Genomic DNA, 16,601 nt, shown 5'->3' on the forward strand with positions numbered 1-16,601 from the left:
AAAATCGCAAACGTGACACCCCTATTTTAAAAGAGAGCATGGCAAAAGACGGAAAATTACGGATCGATTAGCCTATCCTCAGTCTTGGGTAAGATCCTGGAATCCATTGTGAAGGATGAGATTTCTGAATTCTTGGAAGTGTATGGTAAGTCAGCATGGTTTTACCAAGGGGAGGTAATGTCTTACAAATCTGCTAGAATATTTTGAGGAAGTAACGAGCTCATTAGACCAAGGCGAGCCAATGGATGTTATCTACCCAGACTTCAAGTAGGCGTTTGACAAGATGCCGGACAGGAGGCTACTGAGTAAGATAAGGGCCCGTGGTGTCAGAGGCTATCACAGGTAGAAGCTTGGCTGTCTGGCAGAAAGCAGAGTGAGGATAAAAGGGTCCTTCCATTGGTAGGAGAGACAAGGATCCGAGGGCACAGCCTTAGAGTAAAGAACGGAGTTAAGGTGAAACTACTTCAGCCAGAATCTGTGGAATTCACTGTGGAATTCAGAAGGCTGTGGAGGCCAGGTCATTGAATATAATTAAGACTGAGATAGATAGGTTCTTGAGTATCAAGGGGATCAAGAGTAACAGAGTATAAGGTTGAGACACAATCAGTCATGATTGAAAGGCAGAGCAGGCTCAATGGTCTAAATTTTGCTTCTATGCCTTATGGTCTAATGGTTGAATTAAGCTAATACAGGAGGTGACAGCCTAGCGGTACTATCGCTGGACTGTTAACCTGGAGACCCAGATAATGTCTAGGGACTGGGTTTGAATTCTACCATGGTAGATGGTGGAACTTGAATTCTGTAAAAATCTGCAATTATGATGACTGTGAATTCATTGTCAATTGTTGGGGGAAGAGCCCATCTGGTTCTCTCATGTCTTTTAGAGAAGGAAACTGTTATCCTTATCTGGTCTGGCCTACGTGTGACTCCAGACCCGTAGCAATGTGGCTAATTCTTAACTGCCCTCTGGGCAAGGGATGGGCAAGAAATACTGGCCTAGCCAGAGACTCCTTCATTCTCTGAATGAATAAATGCATAAAAACAAAAGAACCTCATCATATATTAACCACAAGCTGTATAAAGTGATCTCTCTTTTCCAACTACCTTACAAAGAAAAAGAATCTTATCCAGGCTTTTAGTTGAAGTTGGTCTCAACACCTTTAAAACCACAAGAAACTGATTTTAATTGCACTATTAAAGAAAACAGGTCTGAGCTATTTCTGACACAAATATAGACAGAATTTGCATAAGACTTCACTTTGTCATGCCACTGCTTAAAAAAGTGTCAAATGACAAGCCTAATTTGTATTATGATATGTATATAAAACCAAAATTATTTTGCAGCATTATAAATCTTTAGAATACATCCTCACATATGTCCAAAAGTTTGGATTTGGGAAAAATAAACAAAAAAAATGACTTGCAGCAAAAGTGGCTTTTGTTCATTTGGAAAGATTAGCTTTATTCTTAACCATAAACATACAATATTTAACAAAAGATTATCTTTGCTTGCAAGTTATAAAAGATAGATTTAAATATTCTAAAAAATATTTTCAGTTTGCTCTTGATTTTGTGTTACTTCTACTTTTGTTCATTTTAGCATTTTTTTTTTCAAGCTTCATTCTGGCTGTTCACCTGGCCTCATGCATTCTTTTTTGTAATGCTGTACATTTAGGAGACATTTTCTTTTCTGGGTAATTTGTACATGCTGTTGTAGTAATTAAGAGCTGAGCAATTAGTTTGCATGAACTAACCAGTTTAAGGTGTACCTTTTAACAGTTTAATACCTTGACATCATATTACTAATTTCCATTTAGTGCAAGGTAAATGTTTGATTTTGTTTCCCTAATGATTGTGTACAATAGTTTTATATGTTCCATTTTGTGACCCTCACAGGTTTTCAAGATTGGCGATAGCAGAAATGGATAACGGTGGTTATATCCAGTTTGATGTGCCTGAGTATAGCAACTGTGTCCTGAGCCAACTTAATGAACTACGCTTACAAGGAAAGTTATGTGACATTATAGTTCATATTCAGGGTCAGCCTTTCAGAGCCCACAAGGCTGTCCTTGCTGCCAGCTCCCCATATTTCCGTGATCATTCAGCACTGAGCACCATGAGTGGTTTATCAATATCAGTTATTAAAAATCCAGATGTATTTGAACAGTTACTTTCATTTTGTTACACTGGAAGACTATCGTTGCACTTGAAAGATGTTGTTAGCTTTCTTACTGCTGCAAGCTTTCTTCAGATGCAGTGCATAATTGACAAATGTACTCAGATCTTGGAGAGCATTCACTCGAAATTCAGTATTGTGAGTATTGACTCTGTAGTTGTCAGTACTGATGATAATCAGGGAAATCGCAATGGGGTTAGGGACAGCAATAGCCGCTTCTTAAATCCAGTTGAAATTTCTCCTCCATATTATGGTCAAGTACGGCAGACAACAATTGCTAATGAGCCACGTATGGAGGCCACACCAAACCGAAGTTTTCAGAATCGGACTATGGAGGAGAGGCACTCTGATCCTGGAAGCAGCGGTAGTATTTCTGAGCACGAAATCCAAATTGAAGGTGATCATGAACAAGCAGAGTTAATAGTGAGGGAGACTAATCCAATCGGCGCTCAGATTACAGAGGTCAAAGTCAAAATGGAAAAATCCGATCGGCCAAGTTGTTCAGATAGTTCGTCAGTGGGTGATGATGGATATCATACAGAAATGGTAGATGGCGATCATGTGGACAGAATGGTGGCGGTGAATGTCAGCTCGTATGGACCAGTACTGCAGCAGGCTTTCTCACTATCTCAACCCGCATCACAGTCAGCTGGCTTATCGACAACCTATGGTTGCATCACAAATTCAAGTCCCTCTAGATCTATGCTTAGTAATTTTAGAGGCCGAGGCCGACTTAAACGAAATATACAGATACAGAATGAAGGACAAAATGTGATTAGTCAGTCCTCTGATGGCGATAGTGGGCCGAACAGGCAAGGTTTTGAGAGTAATCCCCATGACCATGATGCAAGGGAACACTGGTTTCCATATAATCAAAGATTAATCTGTATCTACTGTGGAAAATCCTTCAACCAGAAAGGGAGCCTTGACCGACACATGCGCCTCCACATGGGAATAACTCCTTTTGTCTGCCGTTTTTGTGGGAAAAAATACACACGGAAAGACCAACTTGAATACCACATTCGCGGGCACACGGATGATAAACCATACCGCTGTGAGATCTGTGGGAAATGTTTCCCTTTCCAAGGCACTCTGAACCAACATTTGAGGAAAAACCATCCTGGCGCTGCTGAAATTAAAGGACGAGTCGAGTCACCTGACCGAACAGACACACATATAGAACAAAAAGAAGGTGATGAACCTTCTCCCTCAGAAGAAACCAACATGGAGACTGCAGTGCAGGATGTTCTTCCTTTGTCACATATTTCTGAATGAGTAGCTTAGGCATAACAAAGCCAGAAGCGTGCACAGCTAGAAATAATGCTACAATATTCGTATTTTGGGGTTTTTTTTGTAGCACAAGTATTCAGCATTTATATAATGTTTCTGGTTATGAAACTACTATTTTTCCCCAATCAAGTTCTATTTTTTTCTTGTATCGATTTTTCCTGAAAATTGATAATTTTGAGTACTTCAGAAAAGATAGTATTTGCCTGATTAAAGGTACAGTGTATAATATAAATATAAAAAATAAAATAAATTACCATGTTCAGGAGAAGAATCAGGATAATTAGTTATGGTAACAGGAAGAAATGTGCGTGAGATAATACAATGAAGCACCATTATAGTAACTAAAAGTCCATGTGACCAGCCAAAGCATCCATAATACTTCACACAGCAGTGAGAAATGCTATTTAGTCCAGTGTTCCATTTCACAAAATGATTTTATCAATGAAGGTTAAAGACAATGTAGTGGCCTAAGGTTTGAATTGAACTCTTCAATGGGCCAGCATTGGAAGCCTGGCAGATATCAGACTTTGCAATTGTGATGAGTTTGATATTTATTTTTAATCAATAACTTGGTGAAATATTAATTGACTGAGGATTCCAGTTTGTGCTGGCACACATTATGAGCACCCTCTACTGTTCAGTCCATATGTAACATTCTTCTAAGAATATTCCAAAACTCATTCTCAGGTCAGATTTCATCCTGGATCTGTAGCTGTGATAACATGGATACCAAGCAAGACTTTGTTATACAATTGGCTTGATTCAGCCTGCACTATTAAATTGTACACCATTCATCCAGTCTCTCTTTGATCAGTGTTACAGTTATACTGCTGTGTGGAATAGTTTGAATGCTTAATGGTCATATTTACTAGTTTCATCGATAAACTATATTTTAATTCATTTAATTCATTCTTGCAAAAGACCTCTACACACATTTTTTGACTGATATTAAAGCCCTTCAGGCTTTAGTTTATAATCAAATGTATCCGTGTCAATATATTCAAATGAATGCAATCTTAAATGTACTTTAGGATTGGACTTTTAGCATACGCCCATCTCTGATCAGGCATGTACCCAGCATCTTCAGGGCAATGGCATTTGTCAAGTGGACAGCAATTATTTTCACTCATGGTAGGCCTGGTGAAGGGGCAGGATTGCCTCTTCTCCAGTGGTGTCTTCTGTGTTTTAGAGAGTTATTCTGTTATTCTTTTGATCTTAAAAACTTGGTTATTGAGGAATGCTTCTTTTATCTTCACATTTAGGGAATTACAATTTATACCGAAGAGGTCGGATTTAATTAACTATATGTTTACTTTGCCGAGCCACATTTTATTCATTGAGGTCATTTGCTTATTCTGTTGGTAGGTGCACTTCCAGGTTTTTAATACTAAATTCAACAACACACAACTTTTGTCAGTTTAGAAGTTTTGTAGGGAGAGAAATCAAGGCAATATTTAAAATAAAAGATAGATGTAGGCATTGTATTTGCCATTCAACAACAGTTTTATTTATGCGCATTATAATTCTTAGCAGAAGACTGTTAAATGTTCTACTATAGAAAGGTATTCAAACAATTCAAGTACTTCTGTGATCAAAGTCTTTCAGTCTCAACCAATATTTATGAGTCCCTCTTCTCTGCATGTCCTTGTTAAAAGGCTAACTCATTTAAAGGATTGCTGATGGGAACATAATATAGCATTGACAATTCATTAAATTATGAAATTAATATTTCAAATTACCATGCTGTATCTTGTGCTAGTAGTGTTCTCGGTCCAGCACTTAAATATAATTGTGTCTGCAAAAATGCTCGTACTAAGTTTAATTTAAAAAATCTTAGTCTTTTGATCATTGGAAAACTTCTTTTCATTTTGCATTGGGTTTGAAACACTTGGATTCAGCTACTTCTGACCCTTTAAGAAGGTTGACTGTCAGTTCGTATGACATCAGTAGGGAAGTTTCTAGGTTTTTAAGTTAAATTCAGTTCCAAGTCAGAGCTGAATTTTGGATCAAAGATTAATCAAACTAATATTAAAAGTAAGTAAATATGTGACTTGCAGATACTTTATAAACAGTTGCAATTCACACAAGATCATTGTAGAACATCTTTATTAGAAAAAGATAACCCTTCTCACCCTGCAAATGTCCCTTCCGCACACTCCTCCTGAATAGTGTTTTGAATACATTTATTGTATACGGTATGCTAAATGAACTAGTCTAGAATTATTTGTTTAAGGGTATAATTGCATATATTCCCAATCTGGCCTATAAATGAATACCTTGAGGCTTCTGATGTATGATTTTAGAGGGAAAAAAATTGCTAAACTTGTACCTTTTTGAAAAGAGTCGGTACTAATTGGAACACTTTTATAAAAGATTTATTTGAGAAAGTTGTTTTACTTTAATCATGAAAAAGCTTTCTGCAAGGATGTGTATACTCAATAAGTCCTGGAAAAAATTACCTGGTCCTGTATTCATTCTAGATTTTTGGGTCTGTTCGCACTTGGATCTCTGATTTTAAAAGAAGACCTATGAGTTCATCTAATCATTCATTACAATCCTGTCAATCAAATAATGCATTATTTACATCCTTTTTAATCTGCAAGAATACTGAATAAATTGAGGAACACATGCTACATCTATTAACCATGCTGAGCTAATAAATTGTATCAGCAGATACAAAAGTTAAAAATGAATGGAGGAACTGTAGATTTTCTCCATCTTCAAATAGGAAAGTTGTTGGTGTGTATTACTCTGTAGTCCATATTACTTTATACGAGCCAGGTAATAGAATCATCTAGGAATCATATCCACTCTCAGACCATAATATACATGCTGTGATGTTCTAGTTTAAGAAAAAGTAAGTAGTACTACTAAACTTAAACAGTTTACTTATTACCTGGTTATAGTCCAATCCCTTTTTGGTATTCAAATGGAAGTTGTATATTGGAAATGTATGTACTCAACTGTGGTCTTTTTGATTACCATCAATCCTGGATCAGTGGACACTTAACATACAGATTTTCAGGTTATTAAAGTTTGAAGAGGATACAAACTCCAAAAGGGTTGAGGTTATGTATAGCCTCACCTACCTTCCTTGGGGTATTTGCCCTCAAATGGTGCTGTTAGATCAGGTTAGAATTATTTATTGAACCAGCATTAACAATTTTATATATAAATAATATTTGGGTGTGTACTGTTTCAAATTTTTGTTTATATAAATTCTTTATATGAACCCTGTAATATAATCAATCTGGAATTCTAGTCAACTCCAAAGTATTGATGGGATGATTGAAGTTGATGTTTTCTAGAATGCATGTAATCTTTAAGGAAACCTATAGAGTTTTAATCTGTTCTAAAATCCAGCTAATCCATTATAATTTAATAGAACATACTGATTTAACACTTTGGATGAATCAAGAGCTAAACTGGTGATGTCATTTTGTCTCTTAGTTTATTCCTGGAATTTTATTTTCTGAAGAAGCTCGCAATTGTCATGACAATTTCTAAAACAGAACTAACTGTATTAATCATGATAAAGCACAAATTTGACTTATTAAAATTTTTGTTCTGTCTAGTATATTTTGTGCATGGCTAAAATTTTATGAGCCTAACCTGATCTGCCATTTTGAATTTCTCAGACTCTGAGCTACAATGCCAAATGGGCACCCTATTGCACTTTGCCTGAACTCAGACAGAATTGCTTGTTGGACTCAGCAATGATGAATTCCCAACCATCCCCTCATTCATGCTCAAAGGAAATCATAATAAGATGACATTTGAAATGTTCATTGTTAACCTGTTTTGCATTAAATAAAAATGTGTATAATACTGTCAATGAAGTCAGAAACAAGCAGGAACATATTTCATACTCATTGCATTACTTGGGTAAATTTCAGATCTGAGTTCAGAGACACAGGTACCAATTACATAGAATAGTGCAACATACAAATCTGGATTGGTGGGCAGGAAGGTAGTTAAATTAGCTGCCATTAAGCATTTAAGAGGTGCTGTATGTATATAATATAAAAAAGACTTTTAACAGAGCCTATATTGGACATCTACCTAACACTTTCTTAAACACCCTGACTCAGACAATATTAGTGCAATAAACACACATTCACAATAGACACAGTTTTAAATAAGCTATTTTCAAATGATATAGTGCATTTTTTTAATTTTGATATTTACTGTGTATAATCTGTTTAGGACCATTGTGTCAGAAGCAACCAAAAATGTATTCCACTGTTTTATTAAGCAGTATATCTCAATAAGCTTTTTTTGATTGTTCCATGAAGCAATTGCAGAAGTTAGAACAGAGCTTTTTGAGAAAGAGTAACAGAGCTATATATAAGGGAAATGATTTGACATCATCAGAGCAGATTTTGTTTTGCAAGTTAATTTTCTAAGTTCTGTGGATGTGATCTCAAAGAGCTACAAAATGGCTGCTAGATTGTCAGTATCTAGAGAGGACATTAATGTGCTGTTCACTTATTAAAACTCTGGAGATTTTCTTTAGCAGGCCATAATCCATGAGTGAGTGAAATAATGAAGCTATGTAAAGCTGATGCTCTGACAGTTGATAACTAGCCATTATGGATGTATTTTCTAGCATGAATGCAATCAATATTTATTCAAAAGTATATGTTTTCTCTTATCCTATTAGCTGTGTCTGTGATCAATTAATATTTCAGTGCTGCTTAATTATTGTTTTGATAATCCTTTTTTCTGTGTTTCCATTTTGTTGCTTGTAAACAGCTTTTGTATTGTTTGAAGAGTACTAAATGGAAAGTTTCTGTTTTTGTAAATAAACCTTTTGCTGTTATAGAACCCCAACTGTTTGGTTTCCACTTAGCTTATAGTGTGGTAAATTGAATGATTAATATCTATGTTCATCTCCCATGCTCACTTTGTTCAAAGTCACTTTTTTTCCCAAAGTATAACCAGGCTTCATAGACGCCACAAAGCCATAAAAGCATCGTGAGGAAGCAACTGCTGTGAACATATCAGCTGTGACAGCAATGCACAGTTGTCTCCAAGCTTGTGCAGCCTGTTGATTAAGAGAAATGAAAGATGAAGTGTGAAAATGTCTTCTTTGTTTAAAAAATGACTGGAAGATAGATTGTGAGATTCATATAGACTGGTTGACACTTCCGTTTCATTGGAAAGCATGATGCAGTTACAGTTCATACTATATTAACCAGGGAGGTACATAAAGGATTAAATGGGTCTGCCTATTCATTCTTCCCATGATCAAGTACCTCACTTTGCCATGTAATGAATGAGCAAAATTCAAACAAACTTCAGTAAAAAGTAAACTTGAAAATTTGTAATATGATTAGAAGAAACTTGCTTAATATTTAACTTTTGATTTATTAAGGTACATGAGTATAGTTCTTTATTAATAGATGACAAACAAATCTCTGGTATTTATATTAATAATGTAAGGGTTTTTTTTCCAAAGAGAAATACTGAGAATATGCAGACTTGGATTTGGATATAAGTGTTGATGAATCCCCAAAACTGGTTCTTTATAATGCCATCATGGATTTTTAATCTTGTCATGTTCTTCAGACTACGTCTGAACTGGATAGTTGAAGTTAATTTTTTTTCTGTTTTGGTGAGCATTTTTAGCTGTTATAAAATGCTCTCAGAAAAGAAACTGACTTTGTCACCTTTTGATTGCTTTCCAGTTTTTGAAACTTAAGTGTGGTAATACAGGAGATACAGTAGACAATTTACACACAGTGTCCAACATAGCAATATCTAAAACTTTTAAATGATGTTGCTGAGATTCACTATAAGAAAAAGCCTTTGGGATACATGAGAAATGTGGTGAATTGGATCCAAAAGTGGCTCAATCACTGAAAACAAAGGGAATGGTCCAGCTTTTGCAAATGGAAAGCAGTTTCCAGCAATGTGATGGATGGGTGCCTGGAATCACTGCCCAGATTGGTAGTTGAGGCAGGAATCTTCACCAGCTCATTAGATCTGCACCTGAAGCACTGTAACCTGCTGGAAAGTGGATTCGAATGAGTGGTAAGTTTATTCAGCTGCTGAATACACACTGGGCCGAATTACTACTTTGTGTTCATAATTTTTTTATGGGTAGATGTTGGCCAGGAAGAAGTCCCCTCTTGCCCTTCATAATAGGACCTTTTATGATCACCTGAAAGAGCAGATACGGTTTTAGTTTTAATGTTTTAGCTGAGATCTGGGCCCCCGGATAATTCAGCTGTCCTTTAGTCTGTCCAGAGGTGGTGCTGCGTGCAGTGGATTTTTATTTGGATGAAGTTGAACATAATCAGGCAACAATATATAAAACTACTAATCATTGCAAAGTTTTAAAAATAAATGTGCTGTAATTTAAATCATTGTAATGGTTGAGAGTATGGAAGTTGGAAGTTATGTTCTGCATGATGTATTAGAAAAGTGAGCAATTTTCTAACCATGAATTTCTTAAATACTCTAATGCTATCTTCAATTTAAATAGCTTCCCCAAGTCAAATTCTAAATATATAACTTATGATGCAGAATTTTATGTATCTTGGTGATAATGAGGAAAATTGCAATAGACAAGATTAAAACTTCACAAATATTTATCTTTTGTTTTATTGAATTCTAATTTACATCATATTTGTAACAGAAAAAGGCATTCAGATTTAACTAGAGCAACACCACCTGCCCATGCACACTATAGATATGTGAATTCCTTTTCTCTTTGGAAACCTATCTAATTAGCTTTTGAATCTTTATAAATGACCTGCTTCAAATTCCTTACTGATAATACATTTCACAATTCCATTCCTCTGAGATTTTAAATTCCACCTGATTTTCCTCCTTATTTTTAACCTGTGTCCCAAAGTGGAAGAATCAAATTATTTTTAAACTTAAATGCTAAATTACTCTGCACGTGATGTGGCATTTGAGCAAGTAAAGTGGATGAGCAAAAATATGAAAAGCAAAAATGCTGAAAATATGCAAGAGATGAGTATCTATGGAGGAAAGACAGATTACAATGTTTTAAGGTTGTATCTTTGCTCAGACAAGCTTTTGGTCATCTATTCCAATGGCTTGGTCTCTTTTTTGATGTCTTCCTGAAATGCTTTGGGACCACCTTCAGCATTAAATGTGCTATTTAACTGCATGTTGTTGAAGTGTTGCTTCCTGAAATAGTGTAACCTGCTTTCCACAAATATTCATTGACCCGGCCTATTTTTCCAGCATTTTCTATTTATATTTTAAAATTCTAAGGTTTCCATTTTCCCCCAATGCTTAATTAGCAAATATTTGTAGCATAGGAGAAATGAGCCACTTCAATCGGCTATCACATAAAAACAAATACGTTAATAAGCTATTATCCACATTATTCCAAATACCGGAATATATGGTGTAGGAGTTTATTTGTTTTAAAACCAAGTTTTTGTCATTCTAGTATTGAGTGGATCTTCTGGCTGGGAGATGATAGGTTAATGGTCCTCTTCTCACCTCTCACCTGACTTAACCTGTTTTTGAGAAGGAACTGAGTGTTCTGTTGAAAAGGAATGGACACATGCATTCTTTATTGTAAGTGAGAAAATCAAAAGAAAGGATGATTTTTTTTTCCCCCTGACTGGGAGTCTGGAACCAGAGGAGGCAGTCTCAGAATAAAGTGCATTTTGGACTGACGTGAAGAATTTGTTCATTCGGGTGAATCTTCAGAAATCTCTATCCCAGGAGGCTGTAGCAGTTCATAGAGTCATAGAGATGTGCAGCATGGAAACAGATCCTTCGGTCCAACCCGTCCATGTCGACCAGATATCCCAACCCAATCTAGTCCCACCTGCCAGCAGCTGACCCATATCCCTCCAAATCCTTCCTATTCATATACCCATCCAAATGCCTCTTAAATGTTGCAATTGTACCAGCCTCCATCACATCCTCTGGCAGCTCATTCCATATACGTACCACCCTCCGTGAAAAAGTTGGCCCTTAGGTCTCTTTTATATCTTTCCCCTCTCACCCTAAATCTATGCCCTCTAGTTCTAGACTCCCTGACCCCAGGGAAAATTTATCCTATCCATGCCCCTCATAATTTTGTAAACCTCTATAAGGTCACCCCTTAGTCTCTGATGCTCCAGGGAAAACAGCCCCAGCCTGTTCAGCCTCCCTGTTGCTCAGATCCTTCAACCCTGGCAACATTCTTGTAAATCTTTTCTGAACCCTTTCAAGTTTTACAACATCTTTCCGATAGGAAGGAGACCAGAATTGCACGCAATATTCAACAGTGGCCTAACCAATGTCTTGTACAGCCGCAACATGACCTCCCAACTCCTGTACTCAATACTCTGACCAATAAAGGAAAGCATACCAAATGCCTAGTTGTTCATGACTGAGACTGACAAATTTTTATGTATTAAAAACCTTAAGGAATAGGGAGATAATGCAGGTAAGTGGTATTGAAGTAGAAAATCAGCATGATTTCTTTGAATGGTGATGTGTACTTGTGGCACCGAATTACTGATCTGTCCTATTTCTTGTTATCTGTGACACCAAAAATGTATGGAGCAAACACCCACTTCCTAAATACAGAACATGCACAGAAGAGGTGAGATGTCACGTGACTCAATATTACCAATAGCATAACAAAACAAAATCACTTACAGGTCTGAAGGATTTAACTTTGGTTCCTTGGAGATGGATGGAGGTTTTTGGTGTGTTCAGAGACAATTATAGTGAAGAAGAAGATAATCTTGTAGTTGAACTGAATTAGCATCTTTTTTTGTTTTACTGCTCAAAACATCACTTCTAAAGTGGATTGTATTCCTTATGCTGGTTATGATCCTTCTGTACTGCTAGTTACACATGACCTTGCTGGGTTTTCTTATGGAGTCAACAGGTATGGAGATTGATTCACGATTGGATTTGAAACATGAATGACACCCATCTACTTATCAGATATGATCATCTCACTGAAACTTTATTTGACATTCCATTATCATGAGACCACCTAACCCAATAGCTGTCGTCCTTTCAATGTCTCTCACTGAGATGGAGAGAGGTAGTTGATTTGCATTTGGAAACCTCAATTGCACTTTTTTTTAAACATCTTCCCAGATGTATAGTCTTTTTGCAGAAACCACAAACCGAAGTCACCTGGCTTTCTGAAATCCATTCTGAAAGGGTAAATTATCCACTATTCTATGGCACTTTGTGTATTGTTTTAAAAGGACAATGTTCAATTATCTGTCTATGCATTCCAATACCACAATCACAAGTGATTAATTCCCTGATTTGTACTTTGACAAAGGTGTTCTTTACAAGGTTCGCAGTGGTACATTTTAGTGGTTGCGAAATACAAATCTAAGATTGAAAGTTACCAATTTGAAAAAAAAAGGCAGGAATAAACCCACCAGAACTAATCCTGGGAGAACTAAATACCTGCAAAAGGGCAGCATGAAGTATACCAGTGAAGTGTATGTCAATAGTCTAGGGAAACTCGGCAGATCTGACAGCTCACTGGAGTGAGAAGTCATATCAGATCTGAAACATCAACTATGTTTGTCTTTTCAATGATACTTCCAGACCGGAGTTTTTTCCCCATTTTGTTTTTCTTTCAGACTTTAGCACCTGCAGTATTTTGCTCTTATTAAGGTGTGTTTTAATGGTTGGGCTAAGAATAAGAAAAGTGGAGATAATGATTCTGGTTTAATGCCCACAAAGATATGGTTAGAATTTTTAGTTTTGACACAAGGGTCACTGGACTCAATGTTGGCTCTGCTTTTCTCTCTACAGATGCTTCCACAGCTGCTGGACTTCTCCAGCACTTTGTGTTTTAGATTTCCAAAAACCACAGTTGTTTTTTTATCATCATTTATTGCAGTAAGCATCCTAAAATTTGAAAACATGATATATCATTCTTTCAGCTATTTATTGGAAGTTTGAATTTCTTTTTAAAGTTATCAGTCTGTACAGTGTTTGGTGTTATGACACCAAACACATTCCTTTGGCTATGTTATCCTTGGTAGCACTTCTTTTCAAAGGAATTCAGTAGATTGTTCAAAAATTGCCTTCACTTCTTTTTATTTCAGGATGTTTCTTATTACATCTTTGAATATGGATTCTATTATCTTTGCTCAACCATACATTAATCTGGTAGCTCTATTGTTTCCTGGACTTGTTATATTTTCCTTTTTAAATATAGAAATCATATTCGCCTCAGGCAGTCTTGTGGTAGTATTCACTTTACCAAAGAATTTATTTGTATATGTTTATTAGATGTCTCCACTATCTCTCCTGAGTATCTTTTAATATGCCCAGATGCATTTGATTTATTTCATCTACTCTGCTCCCACCCCTTTTAATATCTTAAATGGCCTTCTATCCTTTTTGATCTCTTCCAAAAATTATGAGTGCCATATTAATCTCCCTCATAAATACCAAGGCGATGCAATGATTTTGCAATTTCACTGTCACCACTCTGAATTTGTGTATCCCTTAATGGTCTCTTCAATACTTTCCCAGCACAATCCCGATGTTTCGACACTGAATTTAGACCAATTATCAGAATTGTAATGATATCAAGGAACTGTGTGTGAATTGACTCCATTTTTGTTTACCTTTGTTAAATGGATGAAAGTAATGTTGAATTGTTGTGATTAAGGTTTTTGTATAGTTGATATTGTCAGAAAGCATTTTGGTTGTTTATTGCATTTCTGACCACAATTGCTTATCTTTCCTATGCCATTTTCATCCTAAGGAAGGCCTGAATATTTAATACAATTTAATTTCATGATTTTATGGTCCACGTTTGGTTTCTAATTTTGTTTGAGAGAGAGAAGAGAGGGTGTCAGGATTGCTTTGATAATCTATTGGGCAAATGTGACCACTGAGGTTTGAATAAGGCCTCAGTGGTAACAATGTTCCTGGGTTGTCTTTTTTTGGTGGTAAGATGGTAAGTCCTATCCGAAAGGTACTTTTAACATATTGTATGTTTTTCACATTTTCAACGTAAGTGTAGTACTTTGCCAAATTGTTTGCATTTTTAGCAAACCTTAAAAAAAGATACATTCTTGATGGATAGTCACCCTTTTAATATTTAACTGAAGGAGTTATAAGATTAAGTTACTTGCCAATAATTAATTCTGACTGGATTTGCCAGTGAAGAATTAAATTATATTATGTTTAATTGAAGTTGTTTGTAAAACAGAAGAAAGCCATATGGTGTAGGTCATAAGTCAGGTTCATTGCTGATTATGACTCAAGCTTACGTAAACTTCGGTGAACATGTGAGAATGCTTTTGAAGTGGATGCAACTTTCACCCAGACTTAGCTATGTTTTCAAATGGATCAGTTTTGTAACAGGCTTACGGTCTGTTAGGATCCCACTGATGTTATTTCCCAACCAGTCAAATCCCAGATAGGAACCTAGCTTGATCGATCCATGTTTTGATTTGTACTGTTTGTAAGACAAGTGATCACTTGCTGAAACATAAATGCTGATTTTGCTTTAACAATAAAATGATATTAACAATAAAAATTAACAAAAATGAAGAAGAATGAACACGCCATCAACTTAGACAAATTCAAAGATTTTCAGACACAATAAGTGTGTAATCATATTACTCTGAAAACACTCCTATAAATTGAAAATAAACTTTTGTATAATACCTGAACACAGCCCTGTTACAGTACCCAAAACAGTACTCAGCATATTAGAGCTTGTGTATGTGGTAAAATTAAGTGGGATAAGTTGCTATAAAAAGGATGATATTATACATGTCAAAGCATGATTCAGGAGACAATGTGGTGCCATTAAGATGGCCATTACTTTTAAAGAAACCCATCTGGAACTGAGCATATACTGTTTAGCCAGTCTGAGAATGATTGTTAACTGTTGATGCACTAATAAACCAATTCAGGATGCCTTTGATCATGCACATGAGTAGTGGCTAGCAAGGGTTTGTAATGCCTGGATTTTAATGTTTGATGTCGAACAAACGGTAGGTCAAAGACCAAAAATAAAGCTTCAGTCAACACAACAAACCTGTACCTGGTCAGCCAGTGTCATGAACTAGTATTGCGAAGTGGATAGACTATTAAACCCTGATTTTTATTAAGTGTTCTTTTTGTGCTTAGGATAAACTTAATCCATTTTGTAAAACTTCTGAAAACATTTGTACCTGGAATGGTTTTATAACTAGTCAGGAACAGTAAACTGTTAAATGACTCTTTCAGATTCAATCTATAAATGTAATTAACTTGGGTCTAATAATTAAAGTGCTCCCAACAGTCTTACAATTGGTGCCTGAAACTTGGGATAAGATTGGTGCATGAACTAAGTGTGCTGAGTGTTGTAAAATGATTGGTGATGTTTAGTTTCTGCAGGGGATAATGCCTTACTTTGAGACAAGTGGATTGATAACTTACCCCCAACAAGGATGTCAAGGCAAGCTGTTGCATTTCAATTGCTTCACATCCATGTTCAGCAAACTGAAGACATGCTTGTCTCTGCTGAGCACTGGGTTTGCATCAAACCTCCCCCTGTAAACAGTACTGTATTCAACTTGCAACAATGCTCAACAAATTTGTACAATCAGTCTACAGGGCATTAGTCCTGCCTATTCTGCTGTATATACAAGAGACTTGGATTGTGTACGAGTGTCATGGTAAGATGTTCAAATACTGTCTCTTGAGTTGCTTTCAAAAGCTCCTGACAGAGCAAGAGACCTGAGCTCACATGTAAAGCAGTCAGACCATGCTGAGACAGTCATAGAGGAGTGAGGTTGGTCATTATAGACAGAACACCTGACACAAAAACAAAACTTCCATGGCGAGCTTGAGTCTGTGTGCTCTCATGGATTAGTGGTGCTGGAAGAGCACAGCAGTTCAGGCAGCATCCGAGGAGCAGCAAAATCGACGTTTTGGTCAAAAGCCCTTCATCAGGAATAAAGGCAGTGAGCCTGAAGCATGGAGAGATAAGCTGGAGGAGGGTGGGTGTGGGGAGAAAGTAGCATGGAGTACAATAGGTGAGTGGGGGAGGGGATGAAGGTGATAGGTCAGGGAGGAGGGTGGAGTGGATAGGTGGAAAAGAAGATAGGCAGGTAGGACAAGTCATGGGGACAGTGCTGAGCTGGAAGTTTGGAACTAGGGTGAGGTG

The 16,601-nt window shown here is 36.5% G+C and overlaps 1 protein-coding gene across 5 annotated transcripts in view; it reads left to right on the top strand.

Moving 5' to 3' along the window:
- Positions 1–8,299, top strand: part of zbtb34 (zinc finger and BTB domain containing 34) — a 43,959-nt gene extending 35,660 nt beyond the window's left edge. For all 5 annotated transcript variants that reach the window (XM_043720235.1, XM_043720233.1, XM_043720236.1 and 2 more), the window contains one exon: positions 1,897–8,299. In XM_043720235.1, the coding sequence (XP_043576170.1) occupies positions 1,922–3,451 (1,530 nt within the window). In that variant the 5' untranslated portion in view covers positions 1,897–1,921 and the 3' untranslated portion in view covers positions 3,452–8,299. The remainder of the gene's footprint in view (positions 1–1,896) is intronic.
- Positions 8,300–16,601: the final 8,302 nt, after the last annotated feature.

Source organism: Chiloscyllium plagiosum, chromosome 30 (assembly GCF_004010195.1).
Source record: "Chiloscyllium plagiosum isolate BGI_BamShark_2017 chromosome 30, ASM401019v2, whole genome shotgun sequence".
Taxonomy (NCBI): domain Eukaryota; kingdom Metazoa; phylum Chordata; class Chondrichthyes; order Orectolobiformes; family Hemiscylliidae; genus Chiloscyllium; species Chiloscyllium plagiosum.